Source organism: Ranitomeya variabilis, chromosome 5 (genome assembly GCF_051348905.1).
Source record: "Ranitomeya variabilis isolate aRanVar5 chromosome 5, aRanVar5.hap1, whole genome shotgun sequence".
NCBI lineage: Eukaryota > Metazoa > Chordata > Amphibia > Anura > Dendrobatidae > Ranitomeya > Ranitomeya variabilis.
In genome coordinates, this window is record NC_135236.1 from 655,223,640 (window position 1) to 655,246,942 (window position 23,303).

Below are 23,303 nucleotides of genomic sequence, written 5' to 3' on the forward strand. Positions count from 1 at the left end.
TTCCCTATCATAGGTCCCTTCCTGGTATAATATCCCCTATCCTAGGCTCCTTCCTGGTATAATATTCCCCATCCTAGGCCCCTTTATGGTATAATATCCCCCATCCTAGACCCCTTCCTGGTATAATATCCCCCATCCTAGACCCCTTCCTAGTATAATATCCCCTATCCTAGACCGCTTCCTAGTATAATATCCCCTATCCTAGACCGCTTCCTAGTATAATATTCCCAATCCTAGGCCCCTTCCTGGTATAATATCCCCCATCCTAGGCCCCTTCATGGTATAATATCCCCCATCCTAGGCCCCTTCCTGGTGTAATATCCCCCATCCTAGACCCCTTCCTAGTATAATATTCCCCATCCTAGGCCCCTTCCTGGTATATCATCTCTCATGTTTGAGACCCTTCCTGGTATAATATCTCCCACCGTAGTCCACTTTATAGTATAAAATTCCCCATCCTAGGCCCCTTCCTAGTATATGTCCACCATCCTAGGCCCCTTTATGGTATAATATCCCCATCCCAGGCCCTTCTTAGTATAATATACCCCATCCTAGGCCCCTTTATGGTATAATATCTCCCAATCTAGGTCCCTTCCTGGTATAATATCCCCTATCCTAGGCCCTTTATGGTATAATATTCCTCATCCTAAGCTCCTTCCTGGTATAATATCCCGCATCCTAGTAAATGTGCACCATCCTACACCCCTTTCTGGTATAATATCCCCCATCCTAGTATATGTCCACCATCCTAGGCCCCGTTATGGTATAATATCTCCCAATCTAGGTCCCTTCTTGGTATAATATCCCACATCTTGAGCTCTTTCCTGGTATAATATCCCCCACTCTATGCCCCTTCCTGGTATAATATCCTTCCATCCTTGGCCCCTTCCTGGTATAATGGCCTATTTCTTGCGGCCCTTCCTCGTATAATGGCCTATTTCTTGGGCCCCTTCCTGGTATAATGTCCTATTTCTTCACCTGCCAGCTTCCAATAGTCCGGGGAATGTACTGCAGTGCAGGGAGCCGGTGGGTCTCTGCACCTCAATACATTTCAGCTACATGTACGTCCTCAGACTACCATTTTTGCGTCGTTTACAACACAACCGGCATCTCCCGAGCCGCCTCCATACATGACCTATGCCGTAAATATAGGTAATGGGGGTCATTGAGGGGTTAAACATCTGGGGTCAGCCTGACCATTGCCAGTGACACCCCCTCACATGCTATATCTGTATGACCATTGCTTCACACCAACCAAAGTTCACCTTTTATTTAAAAAGTTCCACTGGAAAAATGAAAGCTGGCCTCTGATTGGTGGTTATTACAGGCTGCAAGGACACTGGATTGGACCAGAGCCACAGTCAGCAGAAGCCAGGGATTAGGGCTGGGGCACGTGACGTCACGTAGTAACAGCCGGCAGTTTCGGGAAGTGTAGCCATGACGACCAGGCACTGCAGCCAGTGACGCAGTCGCACGTTCTCACACGTCATTTCCGGTCTGCCGCGCTGTGTTGTTGTGTCCGTGCCGGCTCTTTTATGGCAGTGACCGTTGCGGGTGTATAGCAGCCCGGCTCCCATGGTGTAGCGCCACCCCCCGGTGCAGGACGTCGGCTCACATGGCGGCCGGCATCCCCGACTCCAAGGCGATGACCTTATCATTGATCATCAAATGGGGCGGCCAGGAGTTCCCGCTGTCCGCGCTGTCGGAGGAGGACACGGTGATGGATCTCAAGCATTCCCTCAAGAGCCTCACCGGGGTCCTGCCGGAGCGCCAGAAACTGCTGGGCCTGAAGTACAAGGGTGAGACGAGGTCCTGACCGGGTCCTAGCGCCGCCCCATTGTGTGGCCCCCACTGATCTGCAGAGTGGGGGTGCTGGGAGCGGAGGCACAAAGTCACATGTTACACACACTACAGACCAGGGGCACAGGCTTGGTGCTGTCAAACAAGGGTCCCGGGTCGGCGCCCCACTGAGCCAGGGGAGGTCTCCGGGTCGGCGCCCCACTGAGCCAGGGGAGGTCTCCGGGTCGGCGCCCCACTGAGCCAGGGGAGGTCTCCGGGTCGGCGCCCCACTGAGCCAGGGGAGGTCTCCGGGTCGGCGCCCCACTGAGCCAGGGGAGGTCTCCGGGTCGGCGCCCCTCCGAGCCAGGGGAGGTCTCCGGGTCGGCGCCCCACTGAGCCAGGGGAGGTCTCCGGGTCGGCGCCCCACTGAGCCAGGGGAGGTCTCCGGGTCGGCGCCCCACTGAGCCAGGGGAGGTCTCCGGGTCGGTGCCCCACTGAGCCAGGGGAGGTCTCCGGGTCGGCGCCCCACTGAGCCAGGGGAGGTCTCCGGGTCGGCGCCCCACTGAGCCAGGGGAGGTCTCCGGGTCGGCGCCCCACTGAGCCAGGGGAGGTCTCCGGGTCGGCGCCCCACTGAGCCAGGGGAGGTCTCCGGGTCGGCGCCCCACCGAGCCAGGGGAGGTCTCCGGGTCGGCGCCCCTCCGAGCCAGGGGAGGTCTCCGGGTCGGCGCCCCTCCGAGCCAGGGGAGGTCTCCGGGTCGGCGCCCCTCCGAGCCAGGGGAGGTCTCCGGGTCGGCGCCCCTCCGAGCCAGGGGAGGTCTCCGGGTCGGCGCCCCTCCGAGCCAGGGGAGGTCTCCGGGTCGGCGCCCCTCCGAGCCAGGGGAGGTCTCCGGGTCGGCGCCCCTCCGAGCCAGGGGAGGTCTCCGGGTCGGCGCCCCTCCGAGCCAGGGGAGGTCTCCGGGTCGGCGCCCCACCGAGCCAGGGGAGGTCTCCGGGTCGGCGCCCCACTGAGCCAGGGGAGGTCTCCGGGTCGGCGCCCCACTGAGCCAGGGGAGGTCTCCGGGTCGGCGCCCCACTGAGCCAGGGGAGGTCTCCGGGTCGGCGCCCCACTGAGCCAGGGGAGGTCTCCGGGTCGGCGCCCCACTGAGCCAGGGGAGGTCTCCGGGTCGGCGCCCCACTGAGCCAGGGGAGGTCTCCGGGTCGGCGCCCCACTGAGCCAGGGGAGGTCTCCGGGTCGGCGCCCCACTGAGCCAGGGGAGGTCTCCGGGTCGGCGCCCCACTGAGCCAGGGGAGGTCTCCGGGTCGGCGCCCCACTGAGCCAGGGGAGGTCTCCGGGTCGGCGCCCCACTGAGCCAGGGGAGGTCTCCGGGTCGGCGCCCCACTGAGCCAGGGGAGGTCTCCGGGTCGGCGCCCCACTGAGCCAGGGGAGGTCTCCGGGTCGGCGCCCCACTGAGCCAGGGGAGGTCTCCGGGTCGGCGCCCCACTGAGCCAGGGGAGGTCTCCGGGTCGGCGCCCCACTGAGCCAGGGGAGGTCTCCGGGTCGGCGCCCCACTGAGCCAGGGGAGGTCTCCGGGTCGGCGCCCCACTGAGCCAGGGGAGGTCTCCGGGTCGGCGCCCCACTGAGCCAGGGGAGGTCTCCGGGTCGGCGCCCCACTGAGCCAGGGGAGGTCTCCGGGTCGGCGCCCCACTGAGCCAGGGGAGGTCTCCGGGTCGGCGCCCCACTGAGCCAGGGGAGGTCTCCGGGTCGGCGCCCCACTGAGCCAGGGGAGGTCTCCGGGTCGGCGCCCCACTGAGCCAGGGGAGGTCTCCGGGTCGGCGCCCCACTGAGCCAGGGGAGGTCTCCGGGTCGGCGCCCCACTGAGCCAGGGGAGGTCTCCGGGTCGGCGCCCCACTGAGCCAGGGGAGGTCTCCGGGTCGGCGCCCCACTGAGCCAGGGGAGGTCTCCGGGTCGGCGCCCCACTGAGCCAGGGGAGGTCTCCGGGTCGGCGCCCCACTGAGCCAGGGGAGGTCTCCGGGTCGGCGCCCCACTGAGCCAGGGGAGGTCTCCGGGTCGGCGCCCCACTGAGCCAGGGGAGGTCTCCGGGTCGGCGCCCCACTGAGCCAGGGGAGGTCTCCGGGTCGGCGCCCCACTGAGCCAGGGGAGGTCTCCGGGTCGGCGCCCCACTGAGCCAGGGGAGGTCTCCGGGTCGGCGCCCCACTGAGCCAGGGGAGGTCTCCGGGTCGGCGCCCCACTGAGCCAGGGGAGGTCTCCGGGTCGGCGCCCCACTGAGCCAGGGGAGGTCTCCGGGTCGGCGCCCCACTGAGCCAGGGGAGGTCTCCGGGTCGGCGCCCCACTGAGCCAGGGGAGGTCTCCGGGTCGGCGCCCCACTGAGCCAGGGGAGGTCTCCGGGTCGGCGCCCCACTGAGCCAGGGGAGGTCTCCGGGTCGGCGCCCCACTGAGCCAGGGGAGGTCTCCGGGTCGATCCGGGGGGGTATCGGGTCAGTGCTACTCCCAGCCGGGGGGTGGTCTCCGGGTCAGCCTCCCTTGAGCTGGTGGTTGATGCACCTCCAAGCCAGGGGGTCTGTGGGTCGGAGCCCCTCCAAGCAAGAACATCGCCCTCACCCAACCAGCTTTCATGATCCAATTTCACAATGCCTTTCTTGGACCAGCTGCTTCTTTCCAACCCTAAACCCAGGGGTCACTGCCCATCTGAACACCCATTTTTTTTTCCCCCAGAGCTGAAATCACGATTCAGCGCATTTTCCAACATTTCTTTCCCACCTATCACATATGATCTGAGCTGTACAGTAATCAGGTAAAGCCCTGACTGTACTGCTGCCATATAGGGGAACATGTCAACCGGCGGACATCAATGGGGGGAGATTGGGGGTTATTGTTCCTGTGGAGGAATCGGGGGACACTCGCCTTATACTGACTATTATACATTACAGGCAAACCGGCGGATAACAGCATGAAGCTCGGGGTCCTGAAATTGAAACCAAACACCAAGATCATGATGATGGGAACCCGGGAAGAGAGTCTGGTAACTGCAGTCCACTTTATACTTCTGTATTTAACCCCTTGATGACCCGGCAATTTTTTTTTCTTTTTTTCTCATCCCCTTTATGTAAGAGCTACGACTTAAAAAAAAAAAAAAAAAAATTCCATCAATTTTAGATGTACGAGAGTGCGTTTTCTTGTAGGATACCATTAATTTTTACAGTAAAACAGGGCACAAAAAATTGGTAAAATTAGGAAAAAAAATACGCGATTCCGCCTTTATAATTTTTACGCAGGTTGGTATGATTACAACCATAGCAAAAGCACGTACGTGGTTTTTTTTTTGTTTGCTTGTTTTTTGAAATGTATTATTATTATTTTATTTTTATTGTGTGGCTAAAATACAAGTTTCTATAATTACTTATTTATTTTTTATGTGAATGGAGCGGTTATGAGTACAGATGAGCGAACCCGGAACTTTTCCCAGAAGTTCGTTTTAATGTTCTTAGTTCCAGGTGAAGTCCAAACTTCCGTGGGTCCGCTCATCCCTAGTTGTGAGGGTTTTGGGGTGTTTTTTTTTTTTTAGGAATAGCGAGCAGGCTTTTTTTCTTGATACCATTTTGGGGTAAATACACATTTTTGATTGCCTATGGCTGGGCTTTACGGGAGTACCAAGATGGCAGTCATGGGGGCTTCACTCCTTGCAGTCAGTGATCACATCACAGATGGATGGATATCACTTAAATGCCACCGCTGGATGTCGACAGTGCCATTTAAAGGGATTGTACTGGCTCAGGAGCTGAGCCTGCACTATACAGAGCAGATGTCGGCAGCGTTGTACAGCCAGCATCAGCCTCCAGCAGCAGAGATCAGACCTGGCTCTGATCGCTGCTTGTCCACTTCTCAGGCACAACATCAGAGCGATCCTTCTCCAACTTCTCCCGATCTACATTCTTTCCATGGTTTTATTGCAGGAGGACGTTCTGGCTCCACCACCAGACAATGATGACGTCGTGAATGACTTCGACATCGAGGAGGAGGTCGTGGAGGTGGAAAATCGGTGAGTCCCGGCAGTGGCTTAACCCCTTGCGGTTTTTCACTTTTGTGCTTTCATTTTCTTTTCCTCCCCCTATTCCAAGAGCCATAACTTTTTTTATTTATTATTTTGATTTTTTCCAACCCGTAGCTTGTTTTATTTTGAGAGACGAGTTCTACTTTTGAATGAATCCAAAGCGTGAAAAAAAAATTCCAAGCGCATTAAAATTGCTAAAAAAGTGCAATTCCACAATTATTATTATTATTTTTTTTTAATTATTATTTCTTATGTTCACAATACGGTAAAATTGACCCAGCGATGTGACTCTCAAGGTCAGTACGAAGACGCTGTTACCAAACATATACAGATTGTTATATTATTTCAGTGGTGAAAAAAAAAATTCACAAATTTGTAAGAAAAACAAATAATGTCACCATTTTCCGAGACCCATACCGATTTGATTTTTGGGGATCTGGTGCTAGGCGAGGGCTTATTTTTTGTACCCTGACTGACGTTTTCATTGAGACCATTTTGTGATATATGTGATGTTTTTATTGCATTGTTGCAGCTGCCAAAAAAACCATAATTCTCGGATTAATTTGTTCCATGTTTTGATAGATCGGACTCTTACGAGTGCGGTGATAGCAAATTTTTTTAATTTATTTTTTTTATTTTTTAAATTTTTATTGAGGGTGATGTTAACTTTAGTGTATTTGTTAGACCCCTCAGAGGACTTGAAGCTGCGATCCTTTGATCGCCTGTGCAATACTGATGCACTGCTATGTATAGCTAAAATCACGGTCTCCTATGAACGCCAGCGTTCACAGGAGGATCGTAATGACAGGTACAGGGGTCATCAGCAGACCCCCGTCAGTCGTGGCAAGTCATCAACGACCCGCGATCATGTGACAGGCTCGCCAATGGACGTGATCAATGACGCTCTTCCTGCCAGCGCATGTTAAAGCCCACTGTCAGTGACTGTCAGCGGCATTTAACTTGTTAACACCCGCCGCTGTTAAAGGCAGGTGATGGCTGACTAAATGAGCCATCATGTGCAGGGAAAGATGCGAGCTCGGCGTGTGAACCCGCATCAGAGGCAGGGACACGACCATTGACGTAAATGTACGTCAAAGGTCGTAAAGCGGTTGCTCACTTTCGGAGACAAATTATTATGCAAATAATATTTCCTCATATTTTCTCTAAATTACCTATCTGAATTGCAGTCATTGTTATTTTCCAGTCATCTACTATTCTAGTATAATTGCAATGTTTTGGAACAAACTGCCTATGAAAACAGTATCTTTGAAAAAATAAAAATAAACACTCAAAATGCATGTTCCAAATTATTGTGCACAGCAGAGTTTTCAACCTTTTTTTTTTTTATTTTGAACAAAAAAATGGTGAATTGTGAAGTTATAGCATTATCAGCTTATTACAAAATGAACTCAAACAGTTTTCAAGTGAAAACTTTATTCTAGGTGATGTTACATTTGCACATAGGACCCCTTGTTCGAAAGACGCTTCTGAACTCTCTCGTCCATTGAATTTGTCAGTTTTTGGATGGTTTCTGCTTCATTTGTTTTGCATGTGGACAGAATCCCCTCCCAGAGCTGTTGCTTAGATGTGAACTGCCTCCCGCCATCATAGACACTCCTTTTTATGATGCTCCAGAGGTTCTCAATGGGGTTGAGGTCAGGGGAAGATGGTGGCCACACCATAAGTTTGTCCTCTTTTATGCCCATAGCAGCCAGAGATGCAGATGTGTTTTTTGCAGCATGAGACGGTGCATTATCATGCATGAAAATGATCTTGCTGCAGAAAGCACGGTTCTTCCTCTTGAACCATGGCAGGAAGTGTTGTTTTAGAAACTCCACATAGATTATGGAGTTCATCTTTACCCCTTCAGGGATCATAAAGGGGCCGACAATCTCTCTCCCCATGATTCCAGCCCAAAACATTACTCCACCTCCTCCTTGTTGGCGCTTTAGCCGTGTTTTCATGGGGTGTCCATCAACCAGCCATCCTCCTCTCCATACATCTGGACCATCGAGCGTTGCACGGCACTCATCGGTGAACAAAACCGTTTGGAAGTCAGTCTTCATGTATCGTTTGGCCCACTGGAGCTGATTCTGCTTGTGTGCAGTGGATAGAGGTGGTCGACAGGATGGCTTACGCACAGCTGCAAACCTCTGGAGGACCCTGCATCTTGTTGTTCTGGGGACGTTGGAGGCACCAGCAGCTTCAAAAACTTGTCTGCTGCTATGACAAGGCATTTTTGCAGCTGCTCTTTTAACCTTACGCAATTGCCTGTTGGAAAGAGTCCTCAATTTTTCCTTATCAGCACGCACACGTGTGTGTGCTGGGAATCAGCTACATACTTCTTGATTGTGCGATGATCACGATGAAGTGTCTTGGCAATGTTGATTGTAGTCATGCCTTGACCTAAATACTCCACAATTTGTTGCTTCTCAGCAGCCGACACATCCTTTTTCTTTGCCATTTTGGCCAAAAGTGTAGGCTGCTCAATAATGTGGAACAGCCTTCTTAAGTAGTCTTGCCTTTATTTGGACACACCTGCCAAACTAATGTGCACAGGTATCTGCAATTGCTTTCAGTGCTATCAAGAGCCCTGACACACATCACCATCAATGAGTTAAAATAACAAACAAAAAATTCTAACCTTATCACTCCTAAACTCTTTGTGCAGAATAATTTGGAACACAGTGTATATTTCTTTTTTTTTTTTTTTTTACTTCCATGCAACAGTTTTAGGCTAGTAATAATTCTTACCATTGAGTTTCATTAAATATTGTGCACCGTTTGCCTGTTTTAGCCTTTTGTGTTGCACTGATTATTGCTGGCTGCAGAATGAGTTAACCGAGGACCTGTCAGTGAGCCTCCTAGGATGGCGTGTACCGCTTTTGTCCGTCTCTTTCTGACGTATGACCGCAGATCTCATCAAAGTTGAGTATGGCCGGGGATGAAGGAGAATGTAAAAGCAGAACAGCGCAAAATGTTTAGTGAAACCCAATGGTAAAGATGATTTTTAGCCCCAAGTACGTGCAATTAAGTAAAAAACAAACAAACTTTAACTTCTCCATTTTAAATACTGCATTCCCCAATGGAAGAGAAAAATACCCTATACTCGGCCCCTTTCCAGCGATGTCGGTGCCGGGTCTCCGGGACCCTGCAGCCAATCAGCGGTCACTATTGGGCAGTTGGGATCACACGTCTGAGGTTCATAGGAAGGAAGTGAAGCTCATTAGTGACTGCTGATTGGCTGGGAGACTGCACGTCTTTGTCTCCGTAATGGCGTCAGTGTATGAGGATGCGATTGAGTACTGGACCGTCCCTTTAACAGTGAGATGATCCAGTCACCTGTCATTGTTTTCAGAGAAGAAAATCTGGCAAAGATTTCCCGTCGTGTCAAAGACTACAAGGTGGAGGTCCTAAATCCCCCGAGAGAAGGGAAAAAGCTGCTGGTGCTAGACGTAGACTACACGCTGTTCGGTCAGTATGTCACCCTCGCTTCTTGGCTAGTAAGGCCCGGTAGTCCAGAGCCGTACGGTGCCGTGTATACCATGGAGTCCGATGGTGCTGGCCACAAGTCTTTAGTAAAAAACCAACCATGAGATCACATGCGGCATTCCCCCGGAGGGCGGCGTATAATCTACATTGTATGAGACAAATGCGAAAAAGCCCATTCCCTACTGAAGTGATCGCAGCTTTGGTCCTGATGTTCTGTTCTCCTTCATTGTTATAGACCATCGATCATGTGCAGAAACCGGATTGGAGCTCATGAGGCCGTACCTGCATGAATTTCTTACCTCGGCCTATGAAGACTACGATATTGTAATATGGTGTAAGTAACTCAAGGCTACAACTTTTATATTTCAAGTAGATGCACTGGGGTAGATGCCAGCTACGTTACACAGCCGGCATCTGTCTGTGACGGCAGCGAGCGGAGCTGAGCTCCGATCACTGCTCCGAGCCATTTTGATCAGGGACAATACACGGTATAAAGAAATGGGGTATGTGAACTTTTGATCAGGGTCATTTGGATGGTTTGGGTTGTCATTATGATTTACGAAGCGAAAACACAGCAGTTTGATAATAAGTGGCTTCACCCAACCACTAACCATGAGTGGAGAAAAAGAAAAGTTTTGGTGTTATCATCCATATTCTCTGGAAAAAAAGGCCAAGAAAGCAAAAATTCTGCCGGGTATGTAAACTTTTGAGCTCAACTGTAATATATAGAAAGGCTCATTTAGAGCCGGAACGTCGCACAGACATGTGGGTCTGAATAAATCCTGCATATTATCACAAAGAATATGGAGTGCTGCCTGTTTTTTTTTTTTTGAAGTATATGGACTAGAGACAACCAGTGGACGGGCTGTCTGAGGGCTTTGCACCCGAAGATAAGTAAAGGATTTGTGCTGTTCCTTTTTTTGTAAATAAATAAATATATATATATATATTAGAACGGAGTATACTGTACATAATAAATATCTGATAAAAAAAGAATACACATGTGTATATGTTAAAAAAAATATATATAAAGAAAAAAATATATATATGTTTTTATACTTCTGATTTTATTTTTTGGGTCCTTACTATGCAGGCTTGGTATTGCTGTAATTGCACTGCCTGGGAGAATCATAGAATGAACGGTGTAACAACTATGCCCCCCACAATGGCCTTTTTTTCACCCTTTCATCCCACCTGGAATTTTTTACCCATTTTTGAGTACAGTAATGGTAAAATGAATGGTGTCGCCAAAAACTACAACTTGTCTCGCAAAAAAAAACAGGCCCTCATGGATGGGAAAAATGAAAAAGTTATGACTGGTGGAAGGAAGAGAGGGAAAAACCCATAATGGCCGGTCTTGAAGTAGGGGGTTTCTCCTGGACTTTGATAATGACCGTCTATCTTCTTTTTATAGCGGCAACCAGCATGAAATGGATAGAAGCCAAAATGAAGGTGAGCAGCAGCGCGCTATGTCAGATGTGTGATGTACGACAACTGCCCTAATACCAAAGATGTGCGCATAGGAGCAGAGCGCCGGAGACGCTCCATAGATGGCGGGTGCCGGCTGTATCACACAGCCGGCATCTACCTTTGGTGCCGGTGAACTCTGATAACGTCTCTGCCTTTTGTGCTGTAGAAGGGCACCATTATTATTGTTATTATTGTTATCATAGCGCCATTTATTCCATGGCGCTTTACATGTGAGGAGGGGTATACATAATAAAAACAAGTACAATAATCTTGAACAATACAAGTCACCACCGGTACAGGAGGAGAGAGGACCCTGCCCGCGAAGGCTCACAATCTACAAGGAATGGGTGAGAATACAGTAGGTGAGGATAGAGCTGGTCGTGAAGTGGTTTGGTATCGCCGCAGACTGCAATCATCACGTCCAGTTTTTAGCTACACTCCATCACTACTGTGCTAAAATGGGTAAAAGTCCAGTCCGAAGTTAAGAGAGACTTCCCATCCATATCAATAGGATATGCTGTTACTTCTGGATTGCTGGCGGACCAACCTCTGGACCATCCTGAAAGTGAACGCGACCAAACGGCCGATTTATCGTGATCTCCTCCCAAGTTAAAAGACGTTTTCTAGTTTTGGAAAACCTTTTTGTTTCCTGGCTTGCATTGAGAAAACAAAATGCGCTTTACTCACTCTCCCCGGGTCCTGGACTAAGTGTCTGCCGCTGCTTCTGGCTTCTGTTATTGTCTACGGCGCTGACGTCACAGCGATTGGCAGCACCTACTCAGACAAAGCCCCCGAGCTCATTGATTGGCATAGCTGCATAGAACAACAGAAAGCGGGACTCTTGTCTGGGACCTGGGAAGGGTGAGTAAGGCTCATTTTGTTTTTCTTTATAGCAAACTGCATCCAGGAGCTTCTCCTGCCCAGCTGTGCTCCTGGTCATCTATGCTAACCCAACAGATCAGTGCCCTGCACAGCGAGCGATCGGATAAAATCAGTGTTAGGGTATGTTTCCACGATCAGGATGGCCGGTGGTATCGCCGCAGCGGCGAAGCCGCTCGGCGCTAAGCCCCGCCCCCTTAATGGGACGCGATCATGCCGGATGTGTTAACTCTTCACATCCGGGATGATCGCTCTCTCCCATAGGGCCCTGTGATATGTCTTGCGGGGACGCTGCGTCCCCGCAAGGTGTACGGGCATGCTGCGATCTGAAAAGACGCGCAGCATGTCCGGAGTCGCAGGGCCGCCGCGTGCGGGTTTCCACGCATAGTGGAGATGGGATTTCATCAAATCCCCTCCACTATGCTGGAACATCTGGACGCTGCGTGTTTGACGCTGCAGCGCTGCGCAGCGTCAAACTCGCAGCGTTTACTGAACGTGGAAACATACCCTTAGGGGAACGACCTAACTTCATTCTCAGGATCGGTGGAGATCTTGGAGGTCAGACCCCCTCCAGTCATACAGCTGGGAACTCCCGGGGGGTACAATTAGGTGACACATCGCTACCAATAACGGTGTCATTTATTTGGCGCGGTGAGAACGTTTTGATGCATTTTTCGAAGAACCTGACTTGTTTTCTGATTGGTAATTTAGCTTTTAGACATTTCTCTCCTTTTCTTTCCTCTAGGAGTTGGGCGTCAGTACAAACGCCAATTACAAGATCACTTTCATGTTGGACAGCGCGGCCATGATCACAGTGCACACACCCAGGAGAGGCCTCATTGCGGTAAGCTCATGTCAGGCTTCGGGTGACACCTCGTGATGTCCTCTCCTCGCCAATAATAATAATTACCCGTGTTGTCGACGCGTTTCACTCTCACATCCAATGGCTTTAAAAACCACCTATGTCCCAGAATATTTTTTATTTTTTTTTCCCGATACATAATGGCCATCAAAACTTTCAGCTGTTCAAGGGATATAAACACTGTTCTTTTGTTTACAGTTTGTTGCCTTGGAGACCGACCACTAGTCACCCAAACAGTGCAGTGCTCTTTACTAGTGAGCTTGTAAATACTGCTCAGAAGCTGGCCAGGATCGCTGGAGGGTGCTGTTACCTCCTAATCCCCGCAATGCTTACAAGCTGGACAGCAGAGGTGGTCGGTCTCCTAGGCAATTAGTGATGAGCAAATATGCTGGGATAAGGTGTTATCTGAGCATGCTCGGGTGCTAATCGAGTGTCAAAAAATGTTTGAGTCCCCGCGGCCTCAAACAGCCACGAGACATGAAGTCGCGGGCACTCGAACATGTATTTTGAGCACGTCAAAGACACTCTGCTGATGACCCCCGTGCCTGTCATTGCGATCCTACTGGGAAAGCCGGCCCATGGCTGGTGTTCATAGATAGTGATAGAAGTGCTGATGCCCTGCTGTATATAGTAGAGGCGACCAGACGATCGCAGCTTCACTTCCCCAAAGGAAAATAACAAATTATAGTATGAAGTGAAAAAAAAATTGGGGGGGGGGGGGGGGGAATAAATTTAGCACTAGTTCAAATCACCCCCTTTTTTCCCATTAAAAAATAAAACAAATTAAAAAAAAATACACATTTGGTATCGCTGCGTTCGTAAAAGTTTCATCTAGCAAAATATTAAATTAATCCGATCGGTAAGCGACGGAATGAGAAAAAAAAGACTCTAGAATTACCTTTTTCCAGGACGTCCCAACTGACAGCACATTGGAGGACGTCCTCCTCCTCCTTGCAGGGACAGGAACACACGAGAGTTTAAATATCCGGCTCCACCCACCAGACCTCAGTGTTTTTCCTGTCCCTACACGGAGGGACACACGTAGAGAAGCAGCAGCTTACCGAGCTCAGGGGGATCGAGCGGTCCTCCAATCCTTCCCCCTGTCAAGCGGCTCAGGGTCGAAACTCCCCGGTGGGGAGTCCCTCTACCCCAAAGGCCCGGAGTGGGACAATGCTCCGGGATTGAACCGCTCCCCCCGCGGGGGGGCTCTCGGTTCAGGACGCGGTAACGATCCAGGCAGACCTCCATCGGCGAGAGCGCGGCCTGGAGGCGCTACAGCTAGGCGGCACTTCCGGGTCTGGGGAGCCGCGTCATTTCCGGTCTCAGGGAGCCGGCGAAACGTCACTTCCGGTGGCGGTCTGTGAGCGGGGAAAGCAGACGCTCCACGAGGAGAACGCTGACAGAGCGGTCGCTTCTGCTCTAGCGCCCAGCACCTGCATCAGTGACTGCATCGTCTGCTTCAGGATCCAGCTATGGAAGACAGAATCGACGAGGAAGGGGTAAGCCTGCCCTGGGCAGTACACCCTCTGTATTTCTAAAAGACTCCTCGCTCTCTATAGCCTATTATTCCCTATCTTATATTGCTAGGATAAGGGAAACCCCGCTGCTCCCCCTGCCACGGTCATCAATGTTCTCCGAGATGAGATCCCTTATACGAGAAGAGGTGCAGGCTTCTATATCTAGCCTTTCGCATGCTCGGCCGGCCAGTCCCATAGCTGGTCGCAAGCGGCCCAGGAAGGAGGAAGTTCAGGGGGAGCCAGAGTATTCTTCTGATGAAGGTCCCGAGCTCAGGGATTCACTATCAGGAGAGGAAGGAGAGATTCCCGTAGAGTGAGGAGACAGATGAACTTGTCCAGGCCGTCAGAAATACGATGCAAATCGAAGATTCTTCTAAACCACAGTCCAGGCAGGACTTGATGTTCGGGGGACTGGTCGCTCGAAATCAGACTGTGTTTCCCATCAGTGACCATATTAAAGCCATGGTCCTAGAGGAATGGAAGGAGGCTGAGCGCCGGCTAGTGCTATCCCGTGACTTCAAAAGTCGCCTCCCGTTCAATCCGGAGGAAGTCAAGCTATGGGAAGAGATCCCTAAAATTGACGTTCCTGTAGCAAAGGTCGCCAAAAAGACTGCAATACCCTTCGAAGACTCCTCCAGTCTTCGGGACCCTATGGATAGGAAGGCTGACATCCTTCTGAAAAGGGCCTGGGAGGCTTCTGCAGCTTTGATTAGTACAAACATAGCAGCCACTTCGGTGGCCAGATCTATGTATTTATGGATGGGGCAACTAGAAGAGCAGCTATCTAATAAGACCCCCAGATCGGATATTTTGCACTCCTTCCCCATTATGAAGTCTGCAATGGCCTTCCTATCTGATATGACAGCTGAATCGGTCAGATTTTCAGCCCGTAATAGCTCACTATCTAATGCAGCTAGGAGGGCGGTGTGGCTTAGGTCTTGGTCTGGCGATAACGCTTCTAAATCCAAACTCTGCTCTATACCTTTTTCAGGACAGAGGGTGTTTGGACCGGCCTTAGACTCTATTCTTGAGTCAGCATCCGATAAGAAGAAAGGTTTTCCGGAGGACAAACCTAAACGCCCCCAGCCCTTTCGGAGAGGTTACTTCTCCAGAAAGCAGTTCGACCCTAAAAGTCAGGGTCGGTCCAGCAGAGGATCCTACAGAGGCTCCCGTGGACAGAGTAATAGGAACAGGGGATCTTTCTTTAGCCCATCCTATAAAAATAAATCTCTATGACGCCACTCTCATTGGGGGGAGGCTCCGCATGTTCGCAGGAAATTGGGCACAGATTACCGAGAATCACTGGATTCTCAGCACTGTTTCCGAAGGTTACAGCATAGAACTGTACTCTCCTCCCCCAGAAAGATACATTACACCTACGATAGTCAAACCAGATTCGGCCATGCTAAAAGACCTACAGGACATGATCAGGACAGAAGTAATAATTCCTGTTCCTCAGTCAGAGTTGGGGCGAGGCCACTACTCTTCCCTTTTCACGGTTACACGACCATCAGGCGACACCCGCACAATTATAAATCTAAAGCCTTTGAATTCATGGGTGAGATACAGAAGGTTCCGCATGGAATCCATTCGTTCCGCAATCCCGCTTATAAACCAGAACGCGGTCATGTGTACTATAGACCTAAAAAGGGCCTACTACCAGGTCCCAATACACCCATCATCCCAGAAACTGCTGAGATTTGCCGTAACTCTGGCAACTCGGACCTGCCACTATCAGTTTCAAGGCCTCCCTTTCGGCTTGGCTTCCGCTCCTCGCGTCTTTACCAAACTCGTAGCGGAAATGGTGGCCTTCCTGAGGAAACAGGGCATCATAATAATTCCGTACCTGGACGACTTCCTTCTAGTGGCAGATTCCGTAAAGCTCCTGGAAGATCACAGAGAGCGGACTATCGCTCTAATGGAGCATCTTGGCTGGGTACTAAACTGGAAAAAATCAGATCTTTTACCAGAACGAAGAAAGACCTTCCTGGGGGTGCACCTGGACTCCAGACGCAGAATATCTCTATTACCCGGAGTCAGGAGAAGGATAATTCAGACTCAGGTCTGGTATCTATTGGAACATCAAGTTACCATAAGAATGGCTATGAAGGTTCTAGGCCTAATGACTGCCTGCATACCATCCGTCAGGTGGGCGCAGTCACATTCAAGACATCTCCAGAAACAGATTTTGTCAACCTGGGATCGCCACCAGTCTTCCCTAGAGGCTCCATTGAAGCTGAACGGTCTGACAAGAAGATCTCTTGTCTGGTGGACACGATCAGAAAACCTGAAGGTGGGAGTTCTGTGGGTCACCTCTCCTTACGTAGTTATCACTACGGACGCCAGCGCTTGGGGCTGGGGAGCTCATCTGCAGGGCAGAATCTTGCAGGGCAAGTGGCCAGAAAGCATAAAAAGCAGATCATCCAACTTCAGAGAAATCTACGCGGTATGGCAAGCATTGAAGCACAATCAGCCAATACTCTCAGATCGCCACGTAAGAATCTTTTCCGACAACGTAACAACAGTCTCATTCCTGAACCACCAGGGAGGTCCAAATTATCAACCACTGCAGGATCTAGCAGAGGTGATCTTCAGGTGGGCAGAAGACAACGTGCTATCCATTACAGCCATCCACCTAGAAGGTTCCCAGAATGTGATTGCGGACTACTTAAGCAGACGGAACCTGTGTCCAACAGAGTGGGAATTGGAACAAAGCATCTTCCAGAAATTATGTCGCAAATGGGGAACCCCCAACATCGACCTATTCGCGAGCAAAAGAAATGCGAAAATCCCAAGATTCTTCTCCCTGAACCCCTCGGATCTACCAGAAGGGGTAGATGCCCTAAGTCAACAATGGGACCAACCGCTGTCATATGCATTCCCACCCCTGGCATTAATTCCAGCGGTACTTCGAAAAATCAGGGAAGATCAGGCGACGGTCATCTTGATCGTCCCGTATTGGCCGAGACGAAGCTGGTTCCCGGTGTTGGGGACATTAGCAATCGACAATCCAGTCGAATTACCTACCAAAGGGAGAGTCATCCATCAAGGTCCAGTGTATCACCCAGACCCAAGCAAACTCCGTCTTTCAGCCTGGATCCTGAGAGGGACATCCTAAAGTCAAAAGGCTTGTCAGACCAGGTCATATCTACTATCCAGGGTAGTAGGAAACCAGTTACCTCAGCCATTTATCAAAAAATCTGGAAGCGTTTTTGTCTCGAAAGTGGCAGGTCCAACGTCTTATCAGGCTCTCTGGACATCCCTGGTATCTTAGACTTTTTACAAAAAGGGTTTAACTTGGGTCTTCGACCCAGCACTTTAAAAGTCCAGGTGTCTGCGCTGAGTTCATTCCTGGACTATCCTTTGGCATCTCACCCATGGATAACGAGGTTTATTCGGGCCACTCAGAGAATGCGTCCCACTATTAGGCAGTTATCACCATCCTGGGACCTTAACTTGGTTCTTAGAGCACTATGTAAAGGTGTTTATGCCTCAGGGGATAGTATGCCCATTTCTATCCTCACTCGTAAAACGGCCTTTCTAGTGGCGATAACTACGGCCAAGAGGGTTGGAGAAATTCAGGCTCTATGTGTTAGAGACCCTTATCTGCAGATTAGGGAAGATAGTCTAGTCCTGAGATTAGATCCAGCCTTTATTCCAAAAGTAGCCTCTATTAAAAACAGGAATCAGGAAGTAATCCTTCCCTCATTTTGTAATAACCCTGCTAATGAGAAAGAGAGGGCCCTCCATTCACTAGACGTTAGACAAGGGGTTTTGGATTACCTAAAGGCCACAGACTCTTGGCGTACCGATCCAAATCTTTTTATTCTGTTCGGGGGTAAAAATAAGGGGAAGAAAGCCTCTAAGGCCTCAATTTCCCGTTGGATCACAGATGTGATCACAGACGCTTATCAGTCAGAAGGTATGTCACCTCCTTTAGGCTTAAAAGCCCATTCTACTCGTGGCGTGTCCGCCTCCTGGGCGGAGCGCGCTGGAGCCTCTGTAGAACAGATCTGTAACGCCGCAACATGGGCCAGGGCTGACACTTTTTGTAAACACTATAAACTTGACGTTACATCCGGTCAGCACACGGCCTTTGGGAGGAAAGTCCTCCAAGCAGTAATCCCACCCTGAGGAGATGCTTTGGTACTCTCCAATGTGCTGTCAGTTGGGACGTCCTGGAAAATCGGTATTAGTCTTACCGGTAATTATGTTTCCAGGAGTCCATACTGACAGCACCGGTAGTTCCCCCCCATTAAAGTAATATTCTCAGGTATATCCGGATTTTGTGACTATGTACTGTTTCATATTATGATTCCGTCATTAAAATATTTTATTTGCATTATTCCATGATTGGTTCTTGCTACAACACTGAGGTCTGGTGGGTGGAGCCGGATATTTAAACTCTCGTGTGTTCCTGTCCCTGCAAGGAGGAGGAGGACGTCCTCCAATGTGCTGTCAGTATGGACTCCTGGAAACATAATTACCGGTAAGACTAATACCGATTTTTTGCCCTGCAGTAAAAATGCAATAAAAGCCCCATATTCTGAAAAAATGAAAATGTTCCGGGTCTCGAAAAATTGCAGCGAAAGTAAAAAAAAAAATGTAGTTTTTTTCACTACTTAAATAAAACATATCCATGTTTGGTATCTGCGCACTCTTACTGACCTGGAGAATCATATTACCATCTCAGGTTTATCATGTAGCAAATATGGGGAATAAAAACGAATAAAATTGCACTTTATTTTTTGCATTTTCAACACACAGAATTTTCGTTCCCCGTTTTCCAGTACACTATGCGGTAGAATAAAAGGTGTCGTTCAAAAGTACAACTCATCCCGTAAAAAAACAAGCCCTCATACGGCTATGTGGACTGAAAAATAAAAAGCTTGTGGCTCTGGGAAGAAGGGAAGGAAAAAAAGTAAAACTGAGAATTGCTATGTTATGTGGCGGTGGGGCCAACTTTTGGGGACCACCAGAACAATGTGTCACCATCACTTCTATGGAGTTATGGGAACCATCGCTACCGTAGACCACGAATTAAGTGGGGGTAATGTAAGGACACTACCTCTCCTTTTATAATGGGGATCGGTGAGGGTCCCAGACATCAGCATCCCCCCCCCCCACTAATCAAATCATACATTTAGCACCTACCTTGTGGATACGTTTTCAGTGTTGTTACACGGAGAACCCCTTTTATACCACAATGTCACCGCGCATTTCTGGTCGACTCTTACAGCTTCATTAGGAGCCGGCTTGAAACGCGTTAAGTCGATTGTGAAACAATTTTAACTTTTCGGTGCTGGGTGCTCTGCCAATCTCGAGTCACATTTATAAGTGCCCTTATGTTGATGACTGGTATGTTTCGTTAGGTGAAGCCGCTCGGGGTGATATGGGGCAAATACGGAGACTCCTACAGTAAGAAGAATACCATCATGTTTGACGACATTGGGCGGAATTTCCTGATGAATCCACAGAATGGCCTAAAGGTTAGTGAAAGTGTCACAGGATGCTGGGATGTGTAGTCCGATGTCAGTGTCACTCACCCCTTGGGTACGGTAACATATTACCCGTATTCGTGACTTAAAGGGTAACTAAACTGCTCCATCATTTTTTTTCATATGCTATAGGCCATGTTTCACTACTGTTGGTCATGGGGGTCTTCTCCCAGAAAACCAAGGGGCAGAAGTGCTCAGTGATGCCTGTACCTAGGAGGAGCACTTCTGTCCTGTGGATTGAGTGTTCTTTGGGGGTCTCAGTACCCTGGACCCCACTGATCAAACATTCTTGAAAAGTTTAGTCGCTCTTTAAGCTGACGAGAAACTAAAGATTTCTGGTTCTGCTGACATCGGCGCCTTGACTGGTGCCAGATCTAATGGTGGATATCTGTCAAAAAACTCGAATCTTCCATTTTGGATATTTTTCCATCACTGTTGGGATCTGTCGGTTATGGTCAATGACAGATCTGCATTCCATCATTGGAAGGTCAGACCACGGCACAGACCACGGCAGACGTCCATCTGTGATTGGCATGTTTAGATCATGACCTCGTCCTCAAGGAAACCTCAATCTGAAGTCACGAACGCTAAAAGACTAATTGTCGTGTTAATTTATATTTCATAGATCAATAGCGCACATGGAAATAAGCAACTGTGTAATATAAACTCTGTAATGTATCTGATCCGAGAAATCTGCTTCTTTCTCCGACAGTTCAGGCGTAAAATCTCTATTCAGTGAAGACATTACTGAGGTAGGAGATGACAGGGGGTGCTGATAGAATTCTATGGAGCCGGGAGTAAGAGGGAGGAGCAAGTGTCAGAACGCCCCTCCTCATCCTCCTCCTCATCCTCCTCCTTCATCCGTCTACATAGAATCTTATCAGCACCAACTGTCATCTCCGCTCACAGTAATGTCTTCTCTGAAAACACATTTTACCCGGGAATTAAGAATGATCGGTTCTGGCAGAGAAAAAAAGCGGATTCTCTGATCAGATATGTTAGTTCTATCCATCTATCTATCTATCTATCTATCTATCTATCTATCTATCTATCTATCTATCTATCTATCATCTATCGTTCTATTATCTATCTATTATATCTATTATCTGTTTCTCTATCTCATGTCTATCTATCTGTATTTGGCAGGATTTAAGCCCATTATGGAGTACTTTTTTTTTAATTCCATTTCGTTTTCTCTCTTTTTCTTTATTTCTGTTTTCTTCTTTCTTTCGATCTTTCTTTTTTCTTTTCTCTTTTTTTTCTTTCTTTCATTTCTTTTTTCTTTCTTTTCTTCTTTTCTTTCTTTTTTTCTTTCATTTCTTTTTTTCTTCTTTTCTTTCTTTTCTTTCTTTTCTTTCTTTTCTTTCTTTTCTTTCTTTTCTTTCTTTTCTTTCTTTTCTTTCTTTTCTTTCTTTTCTTTCTTTTCTTTCTTTTCTTTCTTTTCTTTCTTTTCTTTCTTTTCTTTCTTTTCTTTCTTTTCTTTCTTTTCTTTCTTTTCTTTCCTTTCTTTCTCATATCTGTTTCTCTGTCTCATTTCTATCCGTCTGTAATATCTATTCTCTCTCTTCACAGATCCGACCTTTCATGAAAGCACATTTGAATCGGGATAAAGACAAAGAACTCCTGAAGCTTTCCGAGTACCTTAAAGAAATTGCTAAACTAGAAGACCTTTCGGATCTGAACCACAAACACTGGGAGAAGTAAGTGTCAGTCCGTCGTCCTGCCTACAGTACGTGTATGTATGAAGCCCCCCCGCACCGTAGACCCCTGATAACCACTCACGATGTTTGGCTTGGCCGGGGACTATTTCCTAGCTGCAGTGAGATGCTTCTGGCACCTCTTATCTCCAGGGAAAACAAATGATCTGACGCCTTGAAGTTGTCTTGCCACAGTTTACATTCTGCAGGATCCCACCCATCAGATTTATGACTTAGAATTCCCCTCGTCTCCATCTTCTTTTCATTTTTTTACAGATATCTCTCGAAAAAACAAGGTCAATCGTAGATAGTCTTCGATGAAGAGCTTCACGTCCGGAGACTTGAATCCGGGGCGGGCGGCACGGACAAACAGCGGAGTAAAACTTGAATGTTTCACGTTGCGTCTTTTGTCCTTATTTTTTTTCCATCCCCTAGTTTATAGCGATCCACAAGGCATTTCGATAAATTTTAATTTGCCCCCTTCCCCCCCAGGTTTACCAATGATGGGAGTATTCAGACGCCGTGCACAGAGCTTTCTGTGTTATGATCAAGTATTGATCATTTATTTATATTTTTTATATAAACCGCTCAGAGATTGGAGGTTTTTCTTTTTTGTTTTTTAGCTTCCATCGTGTAGTTTTCTATACGAGTTGTTTTTAAGTTACAGATCAGATCAACGTTCCACCATTTACCGAGGACAACCCCAGAAAAGCGTTGGGGATATGCCAATGAGAACATCATGCAAATAAAACATACGGCCTTAAATCAGTTTTATTTATTCTGATTCTGTCTGTAAGAAGTACAATCCAGCCCAGTAATCCAGAAAGTCTGATAGTCCGGCACTGCAGAATGGCATGCTGTTACATATGAGCTGAGCGGGAAAATTCAGCACCTCGAACGGAGCCGTGCTGGTTACTGTTTACCAGAGGAGAGAACAGCTGATCGGTCGGGTGCCGTGGTACCGGAACCCCACACATCTGATATTGATGATGATCGACCGTGGTACCGGAACCCCACACATCTGATATTGATGATGATCGGCCGGGGTACCGGACCCCCACACATCTGATATTGATGATGATCGGCCGTGGTACCGGAACCCCACCTATCTGATATTGATGATGATCGGCCGGGGTACCGGACCCCCACACATCTGATATTGATGATGATCGACCGTGGTACCGGAACCCCACACATCTGATATTGATGATGATCGGCCGGGGTACCGGACCCCCACACATCTGATATTGATGATGATCGGCCGTGGTACCGGAACCCCACCTATCTGATATTGATGATGATCGGCCGGGGTACCGGACCCCCACACATCTGATATCGATGATGATCGGCCGGGGTACCGGAACCCCCCACATCTGATATCGATGATGATCGGCCGGGGTACCGGAACCCCCCACATCTGATATCGATGATGATCGGCCGTGGTATCGGAACCCCACCTATCTGATATGATGATCGGCCGTGGTACTGGAACCCCACCTATCTGATATCGATGATGATCGGCCGGGGGACCAGAACCCCACACATCTGATATTGATCATGATCGGCCAGGGTACCGGAACCCCACACGTCTGATATTGATGATGATCGGCCGGGGTATTGGACCCCCACCAATGTGATATTAATGATGTTCGGTCGGGTGTCGGGGTACCGGACCTTCAATCATCTGATATTGATGATGATCTGTCTGGTACCGGACCCCCACCCATCTGATATTGATGATGATCAGTCGGGTGCCGGGGTACCGGACCCCCACACATCTGATATTAGTGATGATCGGTCGGGTGCCTGGGTATCTGCCCCCACCAATCTTATATTGCTGATGATCGGCCGGGGTACCAGACCCCCACCCATCTGATACTGATGATGATCAGTCGGGTGCCGAGGTTCCGGTCCCCACCCATCTGATATTGCTGATGATCGACCGGCATACCTGGATGACTGGATTCCCACCAATCTGATACTGATGATGACCAGTCGGGTGCTGGGGTAACGGACCCCCACCCATCTGATACCGATGATTATCGGTTGGGTGCCGAGTT

At 49.2% G+C, this 23,303-nt stretch overlaps 1 protein-coding gene across 1 annotated transcript; it reads left to right on the forward strand.

The window, feature by feature from the left end:
- Window positions 1–1,443: 1,443 nt before the first annotated feature.
- On the forward strand, window positions 1,444–22,013 carry UBLCP1 (ubiquitin like domain containing CTD phosphatase 1). Its single transcript, XM_077266435.1, has 10 exons — window positions 1,444–1,799; window positions 4,708–4,799; window positions 5,731–5,816; window positions 9,187–9,302; window positions 9,556–9,654; window positions 10,735–10,772; window positions 12,415–12,513; window positions 19,421–19,537; window positions 21,119–21,246; window positions 21,520–22,013. Exons 1-10 carry the CDS (start codon window positions 1,616–1,618, stop codon window positions 21,548–21,550), a joined length of 990 nt encoding a protein of 329 aa, XP_077122550.1. The 5' UTR covers window positions 1,444–1,615; the 3' UTR covers window positions 21,551–22,013.
- Window positions 22,014–23,303: the final 1,290 nt, after the last annotated feature.